General features: G+C 41.7%; 1 protein-coding gene across 4 annotated transcripts; it reads right to left on the bottom strand.

Moving 5' to 3' along the window:
* Positions 1–11: 11 nt before the first annotated feature.
* On the bottom strand, positions 12–24,723 carry Skeletor (DM13 and DOMON_DOH domain-containing protein skeletor). Of its 4 annotated transcripts, none has more exons than XM_072010332.1 (14): positions 24,170–24,723; positions 16,173–16,310; positions 14,698–14,770; positions 13,854–13,962; positions 12,019–12,181; positions 11,179–11,438; positions 5,873–5,972; positions 4,843–5,027; positions 4,414–4,722; positions 3,831–3,999; positions 3,223–3,416; positions 2,912–3,136; positions 2,150–2,569; positions 12–2,104 (listed from the first exon to the last, which is right to left on the bottom strand). In XM_072010332.1, exons 1-14 carry the CDS (start codon positions 24,435–24,437, stop codon positions 632–634), a joined length of 4,086 nt encoding a protein of 1,361 aa, XP_071866433.1. In that variant the 5' UTR covers positions 24,438–24,723; the 3' UTR covers positions 12–631. The 4 variants fall into 4 exon arrangements, with proteins under 4 accessions (XP_071866433.1, XP_071866430.1, XP_071866431.1 ...); XM_072010329.1 differs by having other exon boundaries at positions 12–1,708; positions 2,408–2,569; positions 24,170–24,710; XM_072010330.1 differs by having other exon boundaries at positions 1,762–1,929; positions 2,408–2,569; positions 24,170–24,694.
* Between the last annotated feature and the right edge of the window lie 9 nt (positions 24,724–24,732).

Here is a 24,732-nt window from a genome sequence, read left to right as displayed (position 1 = left end):
AGGAAGGAAAATTTAATCCATTACACAATCTCTTTATTAACAATTAATTTAACTTATGTACAAATATATAATATACCTTAAGATACAACAAACCGCTGTCATAGCACGCAGAATAATAAAATCTATTTATTATTCCTTCTTGCACCTTAACAGTTGAAAGTGTTAACTTCTGTCCCTTCAAATAATCAAGGTATTAAGTTCTTGCTATGAAATTGGAGATCTGGCGAACAGTATTAACTAATAGCTAATTTATTCGATAACTGGTACAGATGGTTTGGTATTGTAATAATGGTTAGACGTTCTATCTCGTATGATAAGGGACAATAATTCGTTAATAAATAGCTGAATAAATAAAAAATCATTATCTCGTGGTTAGTTATATTCCTCTCCCGTGTTATCATGTCGATTACATCGTCAATATCAGCGAAGTCATGTACATTATGCGCATTCAGTATATTAGTCTTCCTGAATCATAAGAATGCGACAAAAGTAATGATGTGTCAGCCATGATTCAGTCAACTAACCATTTCAAGTAATTTACAAACATAATTAGCGCCTTCTATTCTATTTCCAATGTATTTCAAACGATTGAGTACCTGCAGAAGTATTATTCATTCGGAAAGTATCTTTATCAAATAACGTGATAAGCTATCACGCCCAAAAATATGTATCCTAAATTAGCAATGATCATTTGACCGGCGTTGACAAATTTGGACATCGAATTTCCATGACTATGATCGTGATGTTCACGGTGATTCGTTTCAGAGTTATTCGTTTGAAAATCTGTAACGTGTACATGTCCTTCGTGCGGAGATCTTTTTGATCTTCCGACGAGTGTTAGTTTCGTGTTCTTCGTTGTTCTCGTCTCGGGCAAATCTGCTGGAAGACGACGCTTTTCGAGTTGAGATTGATCCGATCGAACTTCTCCGGGAATTGGCGGTGGCAATTCCCCTTTAAATCTTCCAAATTGTGGCGTTCTGCTCAGAACGTCCGAGGATAGCTTACTTTTAGAGTGTTCCCCGATTCCAGAAATGGATCTGACCAAACTGGAATCCTTTAACATTTTACCATCAAACGTAATTAGCACTTCGGACGAAGGCGAGGGCGAAGGTGGCGGATTGTTCGGAAACTGTCCGGGAAGAGGCGGCAGATAATAAGCGTTCATTCTGTCAGCAGCCATTTCCATGTCATTCGCGTCACTAGGACGCGGTTTCGCGTTCGTAGACTTTTTCTTCGATTTTTTAACAGTTGCAACTGTCGGAACTGGTGGCGAAGGTATGAAAACTGGCTCGAAGTTATCGACTGCTTTATGGTTCAAAGTTTCCCGAAGACGGACGTCTTCTTGCTCCACTTTTTCGGAGACTCTCTTTTGAGCCACGTCTGTAGCTTTCTCGGTATTTCTTATGATCGGTTTGAAGCCACTTTCGATTACTATCGAGTCTGGATTGAACCCCGTGTTTCTCGCCGGCTTTATCGGAGTGACGAATATATTGGGTATGTCCAAGCTGGATACTTTGGTCTCTAGTTTCGTTCGATGTTGCTTCGAATCGATTTTCTTGAGCTTCGCGATCTGTGTATTATCGTTTCCTTGAGAGTGTCTTTCCGCTGTTCGTTTTCCGTAAGTGGACGAGGAGGGTCTGTAAACGGCTTTCTTTCGTTCCATGAAGACCGATCTCGAGGGTAGAGGAAGGGTGGGCTGGGGCATTGTCTGCAACATCGGTCGACGTGTCAACATTGGTCTCTTGACGAACATCAGTTGAGTCCTCTGGTCCGGTTGGTGATGATGATAATGATCGGGGAGGGGCGGGTGATAAAGATGGTGGTAATTGGACGCGTAATGGTGAGACACCGGCCTGGAATATGGGATCTGTGGGCTTGCGGTAGCCGGATATGTGTATTTCACCCCATGGCTCAGTGGTCGTGGATTATCTGCAACGAGGTTAGACAATTGCTGGTTAGAGGGTTGCCGAAGGAGTTCCGGTTGGATCTCCATGATTTGCTGTCGGCCAGGGTAGGAGGAGGTCAGTCTGGTGACTCCCATCGATTGTTCGCGATAGATCGGTGCGAGCTGGTGGTGATGATTATAATGATGATTGTGATGCTGCTGCATGAGATCCCCGTCGAGGTGCACGTGATGCGTTTCCTTCACGCGTACCTCGTGACGATGCGGCACAGCATCGTAGCCCGGTGTGTTGTACGAAGGTCTCAAGGTGTATGGCTCCTCGTACGACGGCGATGATTTCAAGCGCACGTAATTGTTGTTGTTAGCGGTCGTTAGTAACTGCGTGTATGATGTGCTTAGCTTGTCAGGGTTAGTCGCTGGATGATAAGAATAACGAAGCCCGTGTTCGCTATGAGGGTGATGAGAATGTTGAGGCTGCCGGAGGAACTCCGCCGTTGGTGTTACCTTGCTCAACACGCGGATGCTGGGGCTGTTCTCGAGATCACCGCTCGGTCGCTGATTCTTCGGGTCCACGTAAACCTCGTGGTTCTCGCTACCAGCGGCTTCTCCGGCGTCACAACTGTCATGAACGTTTATCTTCCATCCCAGATAGCGATGTGTGAAACACTGAATATTTGTTGATAATCGAGTGAGTGCATGATCTAATTTGTCCTTCGAATAAACTTACTTGGGCTCTCTTGCGCAATTGAATTAATATCATCAATGAAATTTTACGAATTAATAGTTACAAATTATTGGTACTAATAGATTGTTCTGCATAATCATACCGAGCATGATAATAAAACAAACGAAAGAAGAAATTGTCCTATTCGTTGTAAAATTGTAAAACTATAAAGGAGAAATCTATAACCTGCTGTATTTATCACTTGTCGATTTACTGATACCATTACAGTATTATTGTGCAAGAGGTGAATTCGTCTGTCTATGCGACAGTTTGCGTTCACTTACCTGATAGTATACAGTATCAGGCGTGTTCTCATCCGGCACCCATTCTACAAAACCTGGTTCACCATGATCGCATTCCAAAGTCAGCGTACGCTGATAAGCGCCGAACGACGAGAATTCGTCCGCTAGGGGTTGATTCTGATCTGGCACCCAGTTGCATAGACGTCCGACACCCGTTGGTCGATATACTCCACGTTGACGTTGAGCGCCGGCAAATATTTTCACTTTCTGTTTGCCAAGAAACAGCACTTTCATATTCAATTCGTCAACCGAGTTATCAATTTCATGAAAGAGAAAATAGAAAGTTAGCTTACGGCTTTCTCCTCGGGTGTCTTGTGTTGGTATCCACCAACGGGGTCATCGGTAATGTAAAAGGGATGATAACGAGCCGGAGTATCGGCATTTTCCCCACCTTCCACTACGAAAGTGTATTTTTTTCCACGAACCACGTTGATCTCCGGAATTAACAGGCCATTTATATACCATGAAATTCCCCAACCAACGTGACCTGAGACAAATGAGTAACATATACAAGTCTGTCAATTTGCGATTTCTACTAACTCCGCAATGTTTTCTTCAGTCGATTTACATTATTGAATCCTGTTTTCTTAACGTTATGAAGAAAAGTTTCAAGGATTTGTTTAATACTTTCTTCGTCACGCTATAAAATTCTTATAAAATTTGAAGGAATTAAAGTATTATTTATAATACTAAGATGGAGTATTTCCTTTTGAATTTGTTATATTGGGCTTATGTATTTATGGGAAATTTGAGGATGCAAAGTGCACAGAGTACAGATAGTACAGTTACGTTATATCGATTTCATCGGATTTGCTTATTACAAAATAATCTTTATCTTTTTGCCTTGATAAAACTTCACTAATGTTTTCGTTTTTCGATAATAATAAATTCTGTTTCATACCAGTAATAGCAGGATAGCCGTGTTTTCCTCCAGTAGGTCCCATCTGGGCATACAATACTCCGTCTTCGGGTTCGTAACATTGAATGGCTGGAATTTCCCAAGCATCGTCTTTAGCCGCCGGTGCAGGGGTTGCTACACGTTGAGGTCTTCTCGTAGTTACAACTAGTTGCTATTTCGCAAAATCACATTCATCAGCCATTCGAATATTAGTAATCTTACGATATCTCATCTTCAATCAGACAAGTTTGAGTTATTAGAGTCTCGTTAATTATTTCATGCGAAGTTCAACGTTGAATTTCAACTCTGTTATATTATTTTCGCCTTTTTTATGTTGCAATATTTTATTTTTTCATAATAATCAAATATATTTAACGTGTCAAGAAACGCTTTACTATATACTTAAGATCACAAATTATGCATATCAGTAACGTTTCTCTTACATTTTTCCTCACGCTTAAGAAACTGGTGAACGATAGAAAAAAAACACAAGTGGATTTAAAATGATTCAGAGAACGTAACAGGGCCGATATGTCGAAGTTTGGCTGACTCAAATAATCTTGGCTTGCCATAAATGAAAAAATACCTGATTGTCACTGTCCCTGGGATCGTCGCTGTCCGCGAATACCTGAGAATGCTCGTGATCTGGAACGGGACAATTCCAAACCGGTGGTCTACCGAAATCGATGAAACGATCGGTTTTCAGATAGTCGGAGTGAAAGCTGACCTCTTGCCTCTCGTTTAGTGGGCCGATGGCCCAGATGATCGCCTGCGATCCGTTTGTCAGGATTTGATGGTCCAGTTCATCGTTCGTCTTCAGTGGTCTCTGATACGTGACAATGCTATATCCGTCCACCAGTGCCGCGTTCAACAATCGAATAGAATTCGTGTTCTCCTGCAAAGCGCCGATTCGGCCGGGTAAATTCAATGTAAACCACACGACATTCGACCGTTCTAACTGCACGATGGCAACGGGATAGATGACTAGATGGGCGTAAAGTTAAAAGTAGTTAACCTGTATGCGTGTGTCTGGACAGCTGCCTCGTCCTCCGGAACATTGAGATTTTGCATCCAAAAAGTAATCAACAGCGTAGCCTTGAAGGGTTTGCTTATCGACCCAGGCGACCACGACATCTCCGCCGACCATTAAGCTTCTTTCCGGATTCGCTGATAATCCGAACGCCATGTATTGTCCATCGTCTGAGGATAAGATACACTTTTACAATTGCAATAGAATCAAGTACGTTTATTTGCTCGTACGAGCAAGTGAATGCCGAGCAGCTATTATCTAAACTACGATAATTTCTGTTATTAGGAATTCCTATAACGAGCATATCTATTGGAATTGGACTGTTAATTTTTATGCGTTTATCGGGAGAAATGTTCAGAAATGCGCAGAACGTATACGTACAGTAGAATTCCGTTTCTCTGAATTTGTTGCCAGACAAATAATTCATATAATTGAAGTTGCGATAATGAGGACGCCCAAGACCGTGGAACCGAACAGGAAAATTTCATCGTTCGTAATCTCGTAAAATCTATTTCTCGTAAAAATTAGGAGATCTAGTTCGGTAGGGTGGTTCCTAATTTACCAAACGGCCCGTTTAAACCGCGACCAGGCGTTAATTAGAGTGTGAAACGCAATTTTTCGTGGTCTCTTTTTCCGCAAGAGCGGTTAGATTTGATGAAGGGCGCAAATAGGGCGCACAGTCGGTGTCACAGACAAAGAGGAAAATTATATTTTAACGACCTCGTTCGTTCGACATATGTACATACATATATCCGCTGACATATGAATACATATGTACTGTGTTTTATCAACGAGACGAACGCGTCGCAAAATTGAAATAGTATATTATCTGTTGAACGGAACCAGTGACGAGCTATGGCCGAGTGAGACGAGATAGGTGTGTGAAGTATTGTTAATTAAAAGTTGGGCCGGATCTTCGGCTGGTATGTAAATTCACGCTGCTTTCAATAAATGCGATAGAAGTTTTGTTCTTTTGTGAGACCCACGCGAGGACAGCTCGGGAATATATACTCACCAAGTTTTCCAACGAGTTGGGCGACTATGCTGTCTCCGGCCACGGCCCATCGCACCTCAAAAGCCAGCCTGTCCTCCAGCACTTCGCAGTTCAGTTTCGACTGAAATCAAACGACAAACCGTTTACCATCGTTTTACAACATCGATTCCCTTGCATCTCTCGCGATTCGCCGTAACCGGTCGATCGTGAATCTCGTTGTCGCAAACCCTTGAAGCTCGAAGCCACTTTTTCTCTCGGCAAGACGTTAGAACTCGACAGACGACGTCGTCCAGTGATAAATGCGAAAGCGAAAGAAGAAATTTATCGATGTCAGGCGAAGAGAGAAATTAAAAGTTCAAGTTAAAGACAACTCTTGAGGAGTAAGGCAAGGAACTGATTCGATTGTCAAGAAAGTAATACGTTTATTCGCATTAATCTCAAGTAAAAACGTACAAAAAAAGGTTGATAGAAAAGTAATATCATTCGGTGCGTGTAAATATAATCTATATCTGGTAAATAGGCATATGCGCGATATAAGCTTCTGTACTTATAAAGAAGAACTGGCCTAGGTAGGAAGGGGATTTCCTCAGCTTTATTTCCGAGCGATATGTCCTCCGTCTCTTGGAATAACGCGCGCCTCCTCTCGGACCGCGAAGATAAAAATAATTAACCCTTGTATCACAGTCGAATAACCATCGTTCTCTGTCCTTACACGCTCGGCTTTTACAAAAATAATATCTCTTCTTCTTAATACTTATACTCTAAATCGATGGTCTTTAACCACGACGAACAAACTTATTGTACAATCCAAACATGCCATTCATTCGCAAACTTATATCTTATCGCTAATATTTTTTATTAGAGATGGGCCGAAACCTGATTTCTAGATCCGCGTGATTCGGATCCGAAACTCTGCGAGGTCTCGAAACTCTCGAAACGCGAAACTCTTGTAACCCGGAATATTTATCTTTTTTCATTTTTTCCTAAGAAATATCTATCTTGCCTATCTTACTTGCAGGAAATAAAAGTCTTAAAAAGTCTTCCCGAGAAATGCAAATTATCTTTTCCCGATATGAGTCCATGTATTTAAACACAAACTCAATCGAATTCAAATAATGCTTTCACAAGTTATTTAGGCGAATTATCGTTTACCTGGGTTTTGAGAGTTTCGAATCACGGAAAATGGCACATGGTTTCGAATTTCGAGGGATTTTCAGGTTTCTAGCGACCCATCTCTGTTTCTTATTCTTTCATCGTTCTTACGGTGTTACACACAACGCACGAAAGGGTTAAGGCTGTCGATAAGAATTCGTAGCCTTGAAGGTTTATTCCAAGTTTCGAATATAGTGAATCTTCTTCCGATGGTTTCCACGCTTCTACGCGATGTGTTCGTGTAGCGCACGCAGATGAGCCGAGAGACAAACCGATATCCAAGTGTCACTAATATCGACACATGTTTCATACGGACTCGGAAGGGAGACAGCAAAGCGTGAATTATGGCGACTCGTATTGTTCGAGGAGAACGCGACGCATCCACTTCTACGGGAGCGAGATCGTACGTCTCTTAGAATAGAATTCTAAAGCGGATTCGAGAGATTAAAGCCGTGTCTCATAGGTATATGTCCGTGGGACATGGTCTGCGCCTACGTAGATGCTTCATTACGTTACTCCCACACAAGGTAAATTTATTTTTCATCAACGAGCGAGAAATTTAGAAAAGTTTTCTCTTTGTTCGTCTTATGAAACGATGTGTAACTTTGAAAAATCTTATATTTTTCTTTTGGAACGTAGTCTTTATGTAAAAATAATACTAAATTATCCCCTTAACAGTTTAGCCCGTGACAATCAAGCCGTTGATTAATTTAACCGCGTTGTACAAGATGAGCATCGATCAAGTGCCTTGACACGGATATTTAACAAATTTTAGAAAATGGTTCAATTATGGATAAGTCTGATGGATGCTAGCCATTCAGACCGTAAGTGTTACGAACTTACGTTTTTGTGTACAGGTATGTGACATGAAAAAGTTTGCACGCTTTTGTCATATTTGATTACGAGATAAGAACACGTGTCAGACTATCAGCTATTTTTCAGAAAGTACATCTCTGGATCTAACAAACCTTTTTTGTTAAATACTTCTTCTTAGTTATATAGTGACGTTAAAATTTTAAAAATCAACGAGAGATGTACTTATCAGATATTTTCTTTATGATCTCTGATCATAGATTTCCACCTGACTTTTATTTTTTTATCTTAAAATGACACGTCCAAGCAGCTGATGAAATCAAAAACAAATAGGTACTTTGGGCGGATTTCGTTGAATGTGCCGAACTGTTAAGGTATTATAAGGTATTATGAGCAAAAATACGCTAATAAAAATATGTCTAATTGCGCTTCGATACGATTCACTCTGTTTAAGCGTTTCGCTCGTATGTAAGATGTTTCTGTCTGTGCAAGTGTCTGCAAATGTGTACGATTTACAAGCGCGTGTATACGTTACTACAAGCGGTTGTACAAAGTGTAAACCGATGTTCAGAGATTCCTCGTCTAATACATTGCCGGCGCGTGTTGTTAAATAAATAAAGAAGCTAGAGTCATCGTCCCGTGCCCCTCTTCTCCTGCTCTCTCGTGTGAAACTTCGCCAAAGTGGTTGTACGCGACTGTGAAACTTTACGAATGAGCCTCCGGCTAATATTATCCCAGCTGTGCCACCTGAGGTTTCCACGGTGAAACGAAACGAATGATCGTCGGTAAACGCTTGGTGGCCAGCTTACAGAACTTTCGCTAATTTGTCGAAACGCGAGTTTGACCGAGTTCTGTTAGGCAGTCTGATTTACGATTGGTTTACCGTTACCGCGGTAAATCATTCGCTATCCTCTTGTCTTAGCTCTTAGGAAGGTACGAGTTTACGATGCAAGCTGGACCAAGTGTATCTTGGATCGAATGCTGTTGATCGGAGCTTCTTCGAGTTGAACGACTAATCGACTAAGGAATCGAAGACAATTCGAGGATTTCTATTGCGAAGAAACTGATCTCCCTTCGATGGGAAACAAACATCCCCGCACAAGGAATCTTCGAGCTGTCCGAGAGCAGCGGACGTCGCCAAACGAGTTAAACTGCGTCCTCGTTGAAACAACAATAATCGTTGCCCCCTGTTGTTGTTTGTTCCAAACAGTACTTAACACGTATCAACATTTTGTCTATATTGAAGCAACATAATCAGGGGAATATCTGCATTTTGTCTCGATTGTGAAGCGATATTTGTTTCTTGCTACAAGTTATTCACGAGCGTTTCTCTTATTTTTTTCCATCCTTAAACCTCGTTTACATGAAGCAACTTTTGATCGAACGATTGAGTCGATGTAAATGCAATATCGATCGAGTGGAAACGACCTGGTCATTTCAGTAGTCGTCTGATGTAAACGCGGCTTTAGCGTACGGACACAGATAAGACACAAACAGCAGAAGCATTCGTTAATGGCAACGAAAATGTGAAGAGTCATCGAGAGACAATAAACTACAGCAACTTCTTCAAGAAACGTGGATCATCAATAACAAGTTTCTCATTGTATCTTCAAGGAGAACGCAGTTTTATAATATCTTTAAATATCCATCAATAACGAACGAAAGAGTCTACCCTTCTGTCACCTTGGAACCGTAAAAATCTCGCGTAAGAATTTGGCTGGGGCTCGCTAGTTGGTTGGCTATGCGATCTCGATCGTATTACAGGCTGAGTTGCGACCGTTTCGACAGAAGGCTGACCGGATCTATACTGTTCCTGATACGTGGCATCGTCTAGATTCGTGACGTCGTCGCCATACTGAACAATCGCGGTCGATCTTCCGACCGGTGTCGGATAAGAGGCGGATTGATGCCGGTGAAGCTGCTGCGCGAGTGGTTCTTGGGTCTGCAAGCTCTTTGGTATTCGATAGTCGATCGCCTGGACCACTTGGACCTGATCTTCTCGGCGGAGGATCGGCCGGTAGGTTGTCGGTTGTTGGTATTGCTGCTGAGTAAGCAACGCGCTCGCGAGGGAAGGAGAAAGAGACGGAGAAGCCGGTGACGACGACGACGCCGAAGTAGACAGCTCGTACAGATTTGTCAGACCGAGCGTCTGTCCCTGCCCTCCGCGATGCACGTTCTGCAACACAAGGACAGAGACAGGATGTTATGCATAGGTCTTGCGAGAGAACATATTTTCTTTCTGGGTCTATCGGCGTCTCAATGATTCTTTTCATATCGTTTCGTTTTGGATAAGAAGAAGCGGTGCTGAAACGTTTAACGCGTCTTTCGTACGATAAAAATTCTACGCCACTGAAAACCGAAATCATTGAAACACCAACTGAACGCTAGAAATTCTCTACGTTGGCGAAGACCACGGTTCCTTCTCTGCTTCTTCCGGAATAAAACAGCGTGGAAGCAGAGGACGAAGCGTAAGTCGTTGACGCAGGACTCGGATGTTTGGTCGGAAAATCCGTAAATCGGTGAACGCATTGTCGTCCGGGCAACGTCCGCTGACAGCCAGATATCCAGTCAAATATTGACAGAGACAAATTCACCATGGAACAATACCGAGTCTGTATTGATTGCTACCGTGAAAGGCACATTTGTTTCTGTACGTTCGACTGCGTTTACGCGACCGGCTATACGGAAGCGCGGAACATTTGTTGTTTCCACGACGGACTACATCCATTGCTGAGCGAAAGAAAATATACACAGGGAGAAAGACGTGGGCAATTTTTACTTTCGACTGCCGATCAATTTTTCTTAAACTATAGTCCGTTGAAAATTCAATTACAAACACAATCGGGTCGCCCTTGAGGAAAGACGGGCGCGAGATGACAGCAAAATGTTTTCGATTACGAAACATTTGGACGTAATCTGGTTGCGAAATGTCTACGGAATATGAAAGTACCTGGAAGTTTGGTTCAACCGAGAGAAACTTACAGGACGTGACGTAAAAGCATCGAATCGGCTAAAGACGATGTAGATCGATCGAGGACCGGTAAACGTCAGCTCGAATCCCTTTCCTCCTGCCAGTTCGAACGTGATTGGCATTTGCAGCTTGTACAATGAAGCCTCGTTCAAGAATTACCCTCCGGAATGACAGTTCGCGCAATGAAGGCCGAGTTACGAGCCAATGAAAAAGTCGACTTTGCCGCCTTTAAAGTTCCCGTACGTACGTTTTAATTAGCTCGTAACTCGATCCCGAAAAGTTGGTCGCAAGATTGGTCGGATTAGCAAAGGGGCGTCGCGTTTAAAAGATCCAAGCCGGCGTCTCTTCTTGCAGCGAGCCCCGCTGACTACAAGAAGCCTTTCCAGCTTACCTGCGGCGAAACTCCGAGCATCTTTAGGGACGGTGGCACGTTAAGACCTTGCGGAATTTGTACATGGCCGAAGTCCACGGTAAACGCCTCACACCAGACGCCGAAGTGGCCGATCTGGTGGATCGTTAGATCCCCGGGCAACGTCAGCACGATGGCTTTGCGATCGTATCGACGTAGTGGCTGCTCCTTTCCGTTCTCGTCTGGTACGCGAATACCTTGCGGCGACGGCGATGGTCCAGCTCCCACCCAAAATTTCGCATCTGCGAAAAGATTTCATCGTATGGCAAGTTGATTATCATGAACATAAGTTGAAGAAACCTGTGCAAGATCGTATATTATGATTATCTTTGTTGGTAATTTAAGAAAACCGACGTTCATTTGGCAATTACTTTTCACCACATTAAAGGGTCCGTCGATAGAAATTTTTCGAAAATACGTATACTGCAGTGAATTATAATTCTCTTGTGTTTACAAGCGTTCCGAACAGTTGGAAGATAAAACTCGACGAGCAAAACGGTCAAAGCAAACGAATGTAAGAAAAATAACGATGACAGTGTCTTTTTTGCGTGTATCGTCACTTGAACGAAGAATATATATGGTAGAATGTATAAGATATGATGACTAGACATATGTTTCATGGTAATATTAATATCATCATGGTTACTTTAGATCAGATATGCGAATCATTTATATTCAAATATAATTTTAGTTACGTGATTTATTTCGCGAGTTGAAAAGTTATAGAAACCTAGAACCTTAAGTATGGGTTTCCCGTATCGTGTTTCTTCTTAGGCTTTGGTTACAGCGTAACCTTAGTCAATCGAATAGCGTGAAACTTACCAGGCGCCTCGCCATCATAGCTGAAGCTTGGTATCAAGAGGGTTTGTGCATCGACGACGACGATTGGTTCGGAGCTTACTCCGTGTACTCCGTTCAGAGCTGCCAATTTTTGAGGTTTTGGGTAATCGAATCCTCGTGGTATTCTGACATCACCAAAGTTAACCTGCCAATTATACGTTTTAAAGAAATTTTAATCAGCTGTCACGTTCAATCGAATAGAGAAATAATTTAACCGATGGTAGATAGTTTAATGGAACGAAGAATTCTATCTGACTAGACACTTTTGTACACCATTGTATGATGGCATTGCGTTTTCAATAAGTTTCAATTGCATTGGAAACATTTTTATGATCTAACAATTTTTCCAAATATTCAGGCAATATTTCTACATGTTGGTCAAGGACATACATATATATTTATTACGCCAAAGTGTTAGTCTCGAAAGGATTATAACACGTTTAATATATACTACAACTGCAATGACTACTCCATGCAATAGGTGGTTTGTGGGGAATGTAGAATTCATAAGCTTCAGAAATAATGCCGCAAACAGATTCCATTTTATCGTTTTCCAAGCCCGTCCGCGTAATGGAAATTCGACCATTTCGCTGCCGTTCCGTCGTGATCAAGCTTTATCATTCTGGGGTTACATACACGGTATCTGCTGCCGCGTGTCGGACGCTGCGGCTCGGAATAAATTTTCGTTGCGCTGGCAATATCAAGGACGTAAATCGACGATCTGTGCGGACTGTCGGGGATAACCGGCCACATGGAACGAGCGCTTTTGGTTAAACTTCTCGTTCGACTTGAAATTCCGCTGGGAAAAAGTAAATCGAAACTTCGATGACGTCTCGCCGACTTGTTCGATAAAGTCTGCGCGATAATTTAGTCAAGTTAGTAAGTCGATCTTCGTTACGAGTCAGGAATTACGTTCTCGTCTACATGAAACAGTACACTTCCTAGAATTAATTGTCGAAAGCTATTATCGAAGGAACTGCTTGCGAAATATAATTTGATAATATCGAACCATATTGAAAGATCTATGCAATTTCGTTAATGGTTAAAACATCGAGGATCAGGCTGTGAAATAATTGGCGAAAATTGCATAAACGCGGCACTATAAAAAGAATCGACTGTTAAAGCTAACTATTGATTATTAAACCACTATTAAAGACTTAAATAAAGTACTTTATTGTTTTATCAGGATGATAAAAATATATTAAACCGACAGATAGCCCACTCCATAAATCAGGATCATAAAGAAAAGATTGCATAATTTAGGAAAAATTGCTATAAACATTTCAATTTCTCCAAACTTTATTAAATTGTAGCAAATAGATGCAATATATATATATATATAAATTGAAAGAGACATTAAGCATATCCTTGGTACTAGTTTTTATAACCACAACATTAAAATACCAAATTCGATAATGTAGATTAATTGAGAAGAATTGCAAATGAAATGTTGCGTTAATACAACATTGATTTATAACGGATCAAATAATATTCCTCGTGTCTCGTGATTTATAGACGATAATGTATAGCTTTTAATGCGTGATTCTTAAGGTCGTAATCAGATTTCCAATTGCTCGTTTGCATTCGAAAACATTCTCGTGGAATGGAATCGAGTGTAATTTGCTGAGAAGTTCGATGTTGTTCGTATGGCTCGGAGCCAACCGTAGGCAATTGCTTTCTATCCTATAGAGGCACGCGTGCCAACAAACTACGAGCGTGAAAGTTGCACGGCAAAGAAACGATACCGGTTTCTTGTGCTGTGCAAGTGGAATCGAAGCGACACCGAAGGTCACGAGCATGATACGTTTCTTACTCACGGAGAATTCGTCGCACCACACGGCGAACCACTTTACGTTGCTCAGCGTCTTGCCATCGGGTAATGTGAGCGTGATGTCCTTCCTACGATACCGCTTCAGCGTGTTCGATCTATGGCAAACGAATGGATTACGGTTTTACAGAGATCAACCTTCATAATCTTTATTCGATTGCTCCACCAAGGCAACCGCGTCGAATGCATTGCGCATAGATTGTGATAAAATTTTCTGGATAAAGAATAGCGAGATGGAACGTAAACAAATCGACTATAGACAATAATTAAGAGCAAACAATTGGAAAACGAACAAACAAACCTAAATATTAAAGATGCATCTTATGTGTATGTTGATCCTGCTACAATTATATTTTTCCAGGATTATGTTTCATTATAACGTAGTATGATAATCAGCTAGTATCTAGCTAGTTAAAAGTTACAAGTTATAATCTTCTCTTTTACGATAATATTTCGTTAAATATTCGAACGTCAACTCGGATAACTTGGAACTTTAGACTGCTTTTGATTTAGATTTTCTATCTAGATTAAAAGATTTCTTAAGTTCAAGAACAGTTCTTTTCTTTGTTAAAATGAAAGTGAGATTGAGATATTAAAATCCAAGGATTGCAGTAAGATTAAAATATTCCGGGATAGAATATTAGATTGTAAAATATAAGCTACATAGATATAAGAACAAGTTTTTAAAATATCGTGCGTCGTCCGAAAGCAAATTAAAAATATAAATCAAGGGATCTAAAACAAGAAGAAACTGGCTATATTCGTTAGAAAGAGGATTCGCCAGCTGCAATTTGACAGAATTGGTACAATTAAAAATTATAAAGAGCACTCACGATCCACGCTCGTCTCGGAGCCTGATTCCGTTTCCATTAGGACTCTTCGATGTACCGACGTAAAAGTAAGCGGCTGAAAAGAAGATAATTATAATTGCAGCTTTCGCTGATTGCAACGAGTTATTGCTAATTACTTAATTTCAGGCACTTGGCCGATCATCCGGCAGCAGTGAATTTGCTGCAACGAAACGGTCACGAATTGCAATTCCGATAACGACCATGTTATTTCCTTCATTTTCTGGATCGTTGGCAACTTTACTTACTGGCGAATACACGTCGCATAGCGGAGTGACCTTCGCCAGCGAACGCTTTCGATTTTATTGAGCCGTAGCATGTAGAAAAGTGAGAGTAGCGTACGAGTCGAAAGGGAGAAGTAGAAGTACCTTTTACAGCGGCGATTAACTTAACTTTAAGGCTTGTCTTACGTCGTTTCGCGTTTACCGATGCAATTTGCCACACGCGATTCAGAAAATTCATCGAATCATTATAAATCTTTCTATCAATTTCCATTGTAACTCACGCTATCGACTACACGTATTGGTTCACTTATTCGTTACATTTATAGGACAATTATGGCAGATATGAAATAATTCGTCATTCTTCGTGCATTTCAATTTAGAAAGTTGATCAGCATAGCTTCTGAGCGATACATTTGTCCGTCGAGCAAGGTCCTTATCTACTTTGAATTGTTTAACTCGACCAAGCGTGCATTGTCTCTTTGATAGATATGATCGTATAAGAAAAGATGCCATGGCGCGATACTACCTGTTTGTAGAAGCAATAGCTATAAATGTAAATTAATTAAAAGACGTAACAATGATATATTTTATTATTCCCTGTATTCATGTTGTGCTTGTTGGAAAAGAATTCTAAATATTAGCGCAATATCTTTTTCCTTTTCTTTTCCATCCTAGATCCTGCAATCTTGTGAGATTTTCAGAAATCGAAGTAATTCGTTCATAATTTTGCGATTAAAGTACATGTAAAAAACAATCGAGAGTCCTAATAGCGATGGTAGCTGTCGAATCGATGGAGATTCGATGGGAATTCAATGGAACACGAACAGAGACAAAGTCGTAGAGTGATTGAAAGTAACAGAAACGTTCGTAAAAAGAACGAATGAATTGATAGAGCGATCACGTTTCGTCGCGTGGAAAGAAAACGAAGAACGATGGAATAGAACATAAAAGGGATCCGCGGAACATCGACTGTTCTTCTCGGCTGTCGAATCGTCGATGTAAAACCAGCGTCCTGCTCGAAACGTATCCACCGTCGACGGTCAGAAACGGAGATGTTTCTCTTTCTCGATAACAGTATGTGGCTTTACGTAGGAATCGTGAAATGTCAGGAGTCGTTTCCTCCGACGCGTACGCTCACTCTTTTTCCCGTGAAAACCCCGACGAGCCGGCATGATCGACGGTTGCACTGAAATGAGAAAGTTTCGCGCGAGCCATAGCCCCTCCTCGGTTACGAACTTGGTGCTTCGCCGTCGTACGTGAAGTCCTTGATGAACAGAGTTCGCCCGTCCACCGCGTAAACTTCACCGCTGACGCCGTGATGAAGTTCCGACAGCTTGCCAATAAGCTTTCCGTAATAAGCTGCGCTGCATATCTCTGTAAACAAAATCGAATTTAATTAATTAGCGCGGATTAATGGCCACGACAGCCCACTGAAGCGGCCAGCGCAGGTAGCCGCTTAATAGCGACGCGAATATTTAAAACGGAGCGCAGACATTTAAAAAATTCAAGACAGTGGCTCACGGGGAATAGCATGGATTTATCTCACGAATAACGAATAGACTACCGATTTTTATGCACTTGTAAGAAACAATAAACTTAGAAATATAACGGAGAAGTTGATACATAGGAAAGTTAACAAATATCCACTACGGTTCAAGAATTATTAGCAGAAACGAAGAATAATTAGAAACTGACACAATTGATCCAGTGGAATTTTGCTCGTTAAATAATGCTCGTACAGAATAAAATATCACAAAGTGATATCCGAGTGGTCGAAACAGTTCTCTACCAAGTGTATATTTCTTTAATCATATTCTCAAAAATGTGAATTTGTGTAAAAATCAGCAGACTAATGACGACGCAACCTGTTTATCGAAAAAGAATTCAGTACCAGCCGCATGCATAAATAATCGCAGTTCGAACTGTTTAGTTCGAGCTAAGAAATTCCGTTTATTCCTGGATCACTGATTCTTGGGATCGATGGACGTTTAACGGTAGTCGATGCTTCGCTCGAAGATCGATTCTACTGTATATATTGTGGGTTTAGCAGGGTAGATCGTTACGAATCGCGAGGGTATGCAAAAGCGAGTTCCTCGGATGCTTGTTGAGCCTTGGCAGCAGCGCGGCATGTGGAGCAACATCGTGTCGCACGAGATCACGGAATGTTAGTCATCTGTTCGGATCTCGTGGTTCTAACTTGCTCCCGACAATTTGCTGGTTCAGGAGATTCTCTAAAATACCTCAACGCCGAAAGATCGATCATTTTCACGGCGAACGTGTTCTTGGTAAAAGGTCTTATATCTACGAGGACTTGTAATCATTCAATTATTCTCACATCACTTCTGTCAGCATCTAATCAGTTCTGCAATCATCCAATCATTCTTCATCATTCGTTGTTGCATTGTTTCAAGATCATTGCTCGTTACATACGGAACATCAACACACTATTTGCCGATATTTCAACTGTGTAAATCGAATGGCTGTTCACCTTGATCCTGTCCGAAAATCTGGTTATTCTCTAGCATCTTTAAGGTAGAGTTGTGTACTTTAGTCATTTGTTCTGAGCTTACGTTTAAACTCCTATGTATGTCTTAAGTTTTAAACGATCAAACTTCGTGAGTGGTCTATGAGCTGAAATAGGAAACAAATATTATATGAACATAGGTTTGCAAACGTTTTATGAAAAAGTTACACAAGAAATATGAAAAGTAATCAATTCGGGTTAGGTCTTTAAGTTTCCATCTGAAAATGCCATGCTCGATTCGAATTCTCAATATTTTTGGAAGGTTGAGTTCGTCACTCTGTGAATTTGATGTTTATTTTCACATCACTGAATCCATCATGAATCCTGTGTATCGATTCTTGTCCTGAATCAATCCTTTCGCGATACACTATCGCTTCTATCGTTTCCCATAAATAAAAGTCTAACTGTAAAATCCGCGATCGGTCCATTCTTCACGATAATATTCGTCTATTGACTCTAACTTTCATATTTTTGTTTTGACTTTTCTATAAAACGTTCACAAACCTACGTTTCTATAACGTTCTTTTCTGGTTCCTAGAATTTTTTGTTGAATTGTTCTTGTTTACAGAACAAATTGGCGGAGTTTGACCGTTTAAAAACGAGACTGCATACTGCATTTTCTTTTTTTTGTATCGTATTCTACGTTATATCTTTTCTGTACCAAAGGGTTTGTCCCTTTTTCTGTTTAAATAAACGGAATAAATAAATGGAAGACGTTGATGGACAGGAACCTTGCAACTCTATTTCGAATTCTATCGCTTCTAATTCGTTTGCCTATCTCGATTAACTGCGAATAGAGGAGCAAGACTGGTAAACTAGCGCGCGAAAACTTGGTCCGGCAGTTCTCCAGGAGAATGGTCCGAGAGAAAATCAGGGTTAACATTCGCATAAATATGCTATCGCGGCGTATCGAACGTCAAGGCCAATCCCAGTGGCGTGGACCGTTCGTTAGATGCTAACGAATCATGGAACCGGTCGACGATCGATCTCGCATCTAACCCTTTGATCGAGCGCGTACCGTTACCGCTCTCTCGGTCGAACAGGATATCGTCCATCCGATGAGATTGACGCATGCCTGGGTATAAATCCTGGATCGTTCACGGTCGCGTTCTAAACCGTGCGTACCACCGTTCCGACGTTCCACGACGAGTCGAAAACATTGGAAAAAATCGACGCGATCCCAGGAAAATTAGATACGTCTCGGCGAATGATCCGTGTACGACGTTCCGTTGTGCCGTTAACTGTCGCTGGTAATCGGTGATGTAACGTATGGCATGGAGAAACGATCGTACCATTTTGTTCCACCACCTGATGGTATTTAATAATTGAACAAAAATGCGTTGTTAACGCTAAGCATTCACCGAAGCAACAGGAAGGAACTTCTTGTTGCCTGCTGTTGCAGAAGCAACAGTACTCAACCTCCAATGCTCTAATAGCACTCAAGTAGTACTCGGATAGTACTCTAAATAATATTCAACAAATATCAACTCGCGGAAACACTTTGCAGCCTCAGTGAAACAACTCGATCAGACGAATATTTGAATTTCGTGTCGATTTCAAAGCGACACTTCTTCTTAGCAATAATTAAGCTGCTCTTTAACGAAGCAATAACGAGGAACTTCTTGCTTTTCCTCTGCTGTTGCTGTACATTCTAAATCGATTTTAAAGCGACATTTGCTCCCAGCGACAACTATATACAGAAGAAACATTTGTTTCTGCTGCCACGTGCTGTTACGTGTTTTATTTTCTCCTTTCATCATTACCGCTCCCAACGAGAACAGGCAACAAGCATCACCCTTTGCTACTGATAGAAACACGAGAGAACATGCAGTGAGATGCTGTACAACATCCAGCAACATGTTCGAGGAACATGGAGCACCAGTAGAAAGTTCCTCATTGTTGCTTCAATGAAAGCGTTTGTTTACGCTCATCGATCGCAATGATTTACGCATCCAGTTAGGGCATCGGTCACTGGTCTCTAAAGAATTTCCTATCGCCACTAAACAGCTATCCAATGAATCAGTACGTAGCCAATGGATGGAACGTAACGACGATGATTTTGTTAGTACGTGAATGTCACATGAAGTAGCGGACGATGAAAATTCGCTTTCCATCGATGGACGAATGTAGCCGACCATTAAGCTGCGTAACGTGTAATCTTGAAGCGAAGTCTTGTCATTGATCGAGCTGCTCGATCTGACATAAACTCGCGTAACGAGAGTTGCACGCAGACCCTGCTGATTCTCTCTGGAGAACGCGGCTATTGCCGCTCCTCTAATCAAGCTGCCGGTCGATCAAGAGCAGTGCGCTTTGCCCTTATTATTTGCATTCACGCACTCCAATGGATCAATCGATGCGCATTTCTTCTGAAACTTAGAATTAATTCGATGCGTTCGTTCCGCCAGTTGGGATTTTAAACTGTTACACCGAAAAATTCCTAACGGTACGTCATACCATTTCAAAGTTTTGCACGTTCGCTTTACTCTCCAGAGTGCTATCAAATTGCGTATCCATTTGAGAGTAGCTGCGAGAATTTTTTATATTTTCTCGAGTAGACAATAGAAAATTTGCCTACTATCAGATAGAAACTTCAGAACTGCGTTCACTTGAAATTCGTTTATGTCCACTCTCGATAAATTTGCGTTTCGAACTCACGTTGTTTATTATTCACGATGGTAATGTACGACGTTTTAATATTTTTATTATAAATCCCTCGAACCTGTTGGTTGATACGTGACATGTTGTAAATTTCTTCCTCTTTAATGCATAACTAATGATTAATCGCAGGGCAAAGTTTAATGTATAATATTAGCTCGTCAATGTTGAAACTTTAGAGGAACGAAATTTAATATAAAAGGATCTAATATTGTACATGGAGATGCTAATTGCGAAAAAAATTATCCTAAAATCATAGCGTCAAAATGAGGCGATCTCTCGCTCATTTTTCGTCTCACGATTTTGAAACTGAATTCTCTGGCGAACGGTACTTTATGGTCAGACATCGATCACAAAGCTTTCAGCAAGATCAGGCTTGAGCGAACTTTATCTTGCAATAAAAACAACATTCTCGAAAATGTAGCGTGTCCTTGGCAGTCCACCTTTCTACCAGAGTATATAAATATTTCATGTATTTTTATGCGCATATTTCGTGATCTGAATCGCGAGTGTATTTCTACCATCGCAATTTGTCGATTACACGCAGGCATCTTCTACCTGGCAACTTTGTTTTTCCCATCGTAAGATCGTTTTAGAAAAGATCAGATCGTATCGGATTCGAAGGTATCACGTAGAAACTAGTCGATGAATATAGGGCGTAGTCGCAGAGACTTTGGTATCAATCGCTAATGAGAAGCCGAAGCGTCAAAGCAGTGTCGCTTTCGAGCTTTGAGAGGATGCATTACGTCGTTGCAGCCGCGAGCCATTAGTGCGTAATTATTGTCGCGGTAACGACAGGGTGGAGCATGATTAAATTATTATGAACGTGGTCCGTAATTCGCTGGAGCCCACGGGGAGTGATAAAAAGCGGGCTACGCGGCCAGATGCAATGGGACAGAAAAGAACGCTGAAAGAAAAAGATTACTTTAGAAGCGGAAAACACACATGGCGTGTGTCTAATAGATGCGAGGACTGGAAATTTGGGTCAACGAGGTTGGTTTAAGATGAGAGAAAAAAGGGAAAAAGAGAGGGAACAGAACGGCAGATACATATCGGACCTTTGACATTTTCATACGAAAGAGAAAGCAGCAGGCGGACAAGCGTAATTGCCTGCCTCTGCATAATACGACTCTCGAGTTAATGTCGCAACACCAGTAGATGCCAGTAGATTCGCGGCAATAGAGAGAAAACAAGGTGTTTCGGAAACGCAGCGAAATCCTCCTACCAGCTAAATTTCATCCGGATCGACTCGCGATTCACGCGGTATTTCCCTTCTTTCACTCGGCGTCGCGCCTTTCAATTGCAATATCGAATTTTCCATTTTCTTCCCATGTAATCTTATTTTAAGCCGGTACATCGGGATACGCCTGTTTCCGATAAATCCCATTTATCCGACTCCGTCGGCCTTCCATTCGCTCTCTATAGATGAAATTATGCAGCCAATTTCCCTTCGTGTGTTCCTCGAGCACGGTAAACTCCGTGGATTTCTTCTACTTTCGTCGAATTTCAAGTATCAACCACACTGGTACAATGTGAAATGTCGCGAGTCACGTCGTCACGATCAGTTCGCTGATTCGAATCAAAGTTGGAAACCGTTTCCGTCTGACTCTACGAACAAGTCTGACTGTTCGAGTGATTCCGCCATCTGGAACTTGCAATCGAGATTCGTAAACGTCGAACGCGCTATACCGGTGGATTCATAGACGTAGCCGCGATAACGGAAAGAAATTTCATTTGACACGTGTTCGAGAGGATCCGTTGAACAGCTTTCCTTTTACGGGAAGTTAGGTCGGTTATCGAAGCGTTCTTCGTAAACAGCGTGTTCCCTATTTACATAGTATCTCAATTAAGGTTCGCGAGTTGTACAATTCCGCGGCGTCTCGCACGCGTGGCCACTGGACCGAAACGCGAACCAAAGGAGAAAGATTATTCCAGTGGCGGATTAACGCCACGTCCAGGCAGTGGCCGATTAAACACGTATAAAGGATATTTGCGGAAAATCTGGAAGGTATGCAACCGTGAAACACAGGTACATTAGGTATCGTTTCGGTGTTTGCGCTCTATGAATGAAAATAAGGTCCCTGGGCATCGAATTAGGAGCTTTTAAGAGTTTCAATATTTGACATCTCTTTTGGTACAATCGACAGATATGAGCGAGTTATATAACAGAAAAGATTATATTATTTACTAAGTCGATGTATAGGTATAGTGGCTCGTAAAAGTATTTGAACTTTTTATGAACGTATTACGTGTGTAATAAAAAGAATACTGGGGAATCTCATTAGCACTGTAACGAGGCACCGTGATTTATATTGGCGCAATCTGAAAATGTATATAGGAGTTACAAGATATTCATCGAAAATATATACCTCGCAAAGATCATCAAAGTATTTGAACGGACAATTAGTCATTGTAAATGTTAATAAGCATCGATGTTCAATAGGATCATTTGTAAGATTTGTTTTATGTTTAAAGTGATTATTCACGTTGTACAATAATTTTATATTAAATATTCGTTTGCTTCACACTCTTGTAATCCCGAAGTTTCTTGAGAATCGAATATTAATCGTATCTATCTAACGAAATAAAGAGATCAATGATCCGTTAATCAATTTATCCGATATGCTATCTACGTGTGTGTAAGACACGTTGTAGTTACAAATAGTAATACAATGACCAGAGACTGTAGAATCATTGATAGATCCGACAAATCGATCGAGTTTGTCGAATCGAGCGTGCCTCGCCTGACAAGCAGAGAAATAAGATGGAAACAGGCTGAACTAAATTACCATATCCACAGACTAGCGTCTTTCCGCGTGTTCGTAGCACTTTCGTAAGCCGAGTGTCGCGAGATCTCGAGCGGAAAACGGTCGGCAGTTTCTTCGCGAAATCGTAACGACCGCGATACCGTGCGAGTGTTTCTCTTCCTCTTTTTCCGAATCGCGAATCTCTTTCTCTCTTTCGGCCGGAGGAAAAGCGTGGAACGCGAAAGTCACGCAGACGCCGCGAAACAGACCGGCAAATCGAGACGCTAACGTCGAAACAAGCTCTGAACAGAGTAACGCCGTCGTTAATTAGCTTCGATCATTGCCACGCCAGGTATCGTTCGATAGTTTCTTCGACTTCAAATCTTTTCACGCATCGACGTTGTTTCTTTCCTTTCGAACGATACATTCCTGTTCAGGAGTCTCCCAATTCTTAATAAAACTGCTCACATTAGCATTAATTAGGTTTCTTCGTTACACGAAATATCAATCTAAACGATACTCCATCGTATCGGTCTACTATCATCTACATCTGTCCAATTTTGAAACGAATATAATAACTGTCGCAAGACTTTTGAGCGGCAGTGTATATGTCCTGATTCGATTTGAATTTGGTTTACGATTATTCGGTCGGACATTTGATTTGGACTTCAACCGAAACCAAATGTCATCGGTTTTGTCGCGTGACCTGTAACCGTGTATTGTCAAGACTCGATTCGCTGTTAAATATCGCGAGAAGCGAAACTCTGTCGCGATACCATTGACGCGCGTGAACGGTGCAGGTTCGCTTGTCGCGCGCACGCAATCACCGGCGACACTTGGCGAGTGATGTTTCGGTCGAATGGGTCTCGCCAACACCTTTACACCTTTACCCAGTTCATGTCGACGTAGAAACAGGGTAGCACTAATGATTTCGTGACGCGTTGTGGATTTTGATGACGCGATTTTCAGTAGGTTTGAACTAGGCGTTCGTTACTACGCTGTAAGCCACCACCCCCTTCGTAAATAAGCCCCCTGTCGAACAATTCGAGCAGCGAACTTTGCTAATAATGGTATCATGCTGCAAGCGTGTTCGGAATACCGTGCAAAGTGGCGAAGCGAAAGGCTCCGCGCTCGTTGAGTTTCCGACTATGCTACCGGTGTATTTAGGGGCAACAATTCTCTGTTAAAATATAGAATTCTGTTGGCACTCGATGAGAATCACTTTGAGTGGAATAGGAGGAGCTTGACAAAGCGTTGGATACCGTAGCTTGGAAATTTTCGTGTCGATTGTAACCGAATAAACTCACGTGTCGCCAGAAGAAGATAAATCGCTGCGACTAGACCAATAGAGGAGATCCGAGTCGTGGACGATGTGGGTGATTGTGTCGTCATGGCGTCTTCGTGGTTACTGCCGTCGAAAGTGGCCGTCGTGGAACCAGGTAGCTTTGTCGATCCCACTACGATCACCGGCTCGCCTTGCCTCACCTCGCTCTCTCTCTTTCTCTTTCTCCATCTTGTTCTCGCTCTCTTCACCTCCTCTCCCTTCTGCTCTGCTTGCTCCTTTGAATCCGTCATTTCACCTCGCTTTTCCCTCTTTCGTCCATCCCTCGGTGTTTTCGTTCCCTCCTTTCTTAGATTACTCGTCGCTCCTCTGATCCTCTCTGGACCGCACGTGGAAGGGGGCACACGAAGAGACGACGAAGTTTGTTATTCCTAGACTCTGCTCCTCTTTGTCTTCCTTGTCGTATATTTTTCATTCTATCAACGATATCTGTGGCCACTCTAATATCGTAGTTGTCTTGTAATTGATAGTTGATCTTCTCAAGGCGAAGTTCTGTTTTGTTACTGTTCTTAATTATTCGTAGTAGAA

The sequence above is a fragment of the Bombus fervidus genome, chromosome 9, assembly GCF_041682495.2.
Source record: "Bombus fervidus isolate BK054 chromosome 9, iyBomFerv1, whole genome shotgun sequence".
Taxonomy (NCBI): Eukaryota; Metazoa; Arthropoda; class Insecta; order Hymenoptera; family Apidae; genus Bombus; species Bombus fervidus.
The sequence above is the reverse complement of the archived record's forward strand: the minus strand, read 5'-3'. Positions and strand labels throughout refer to the sequence as shown.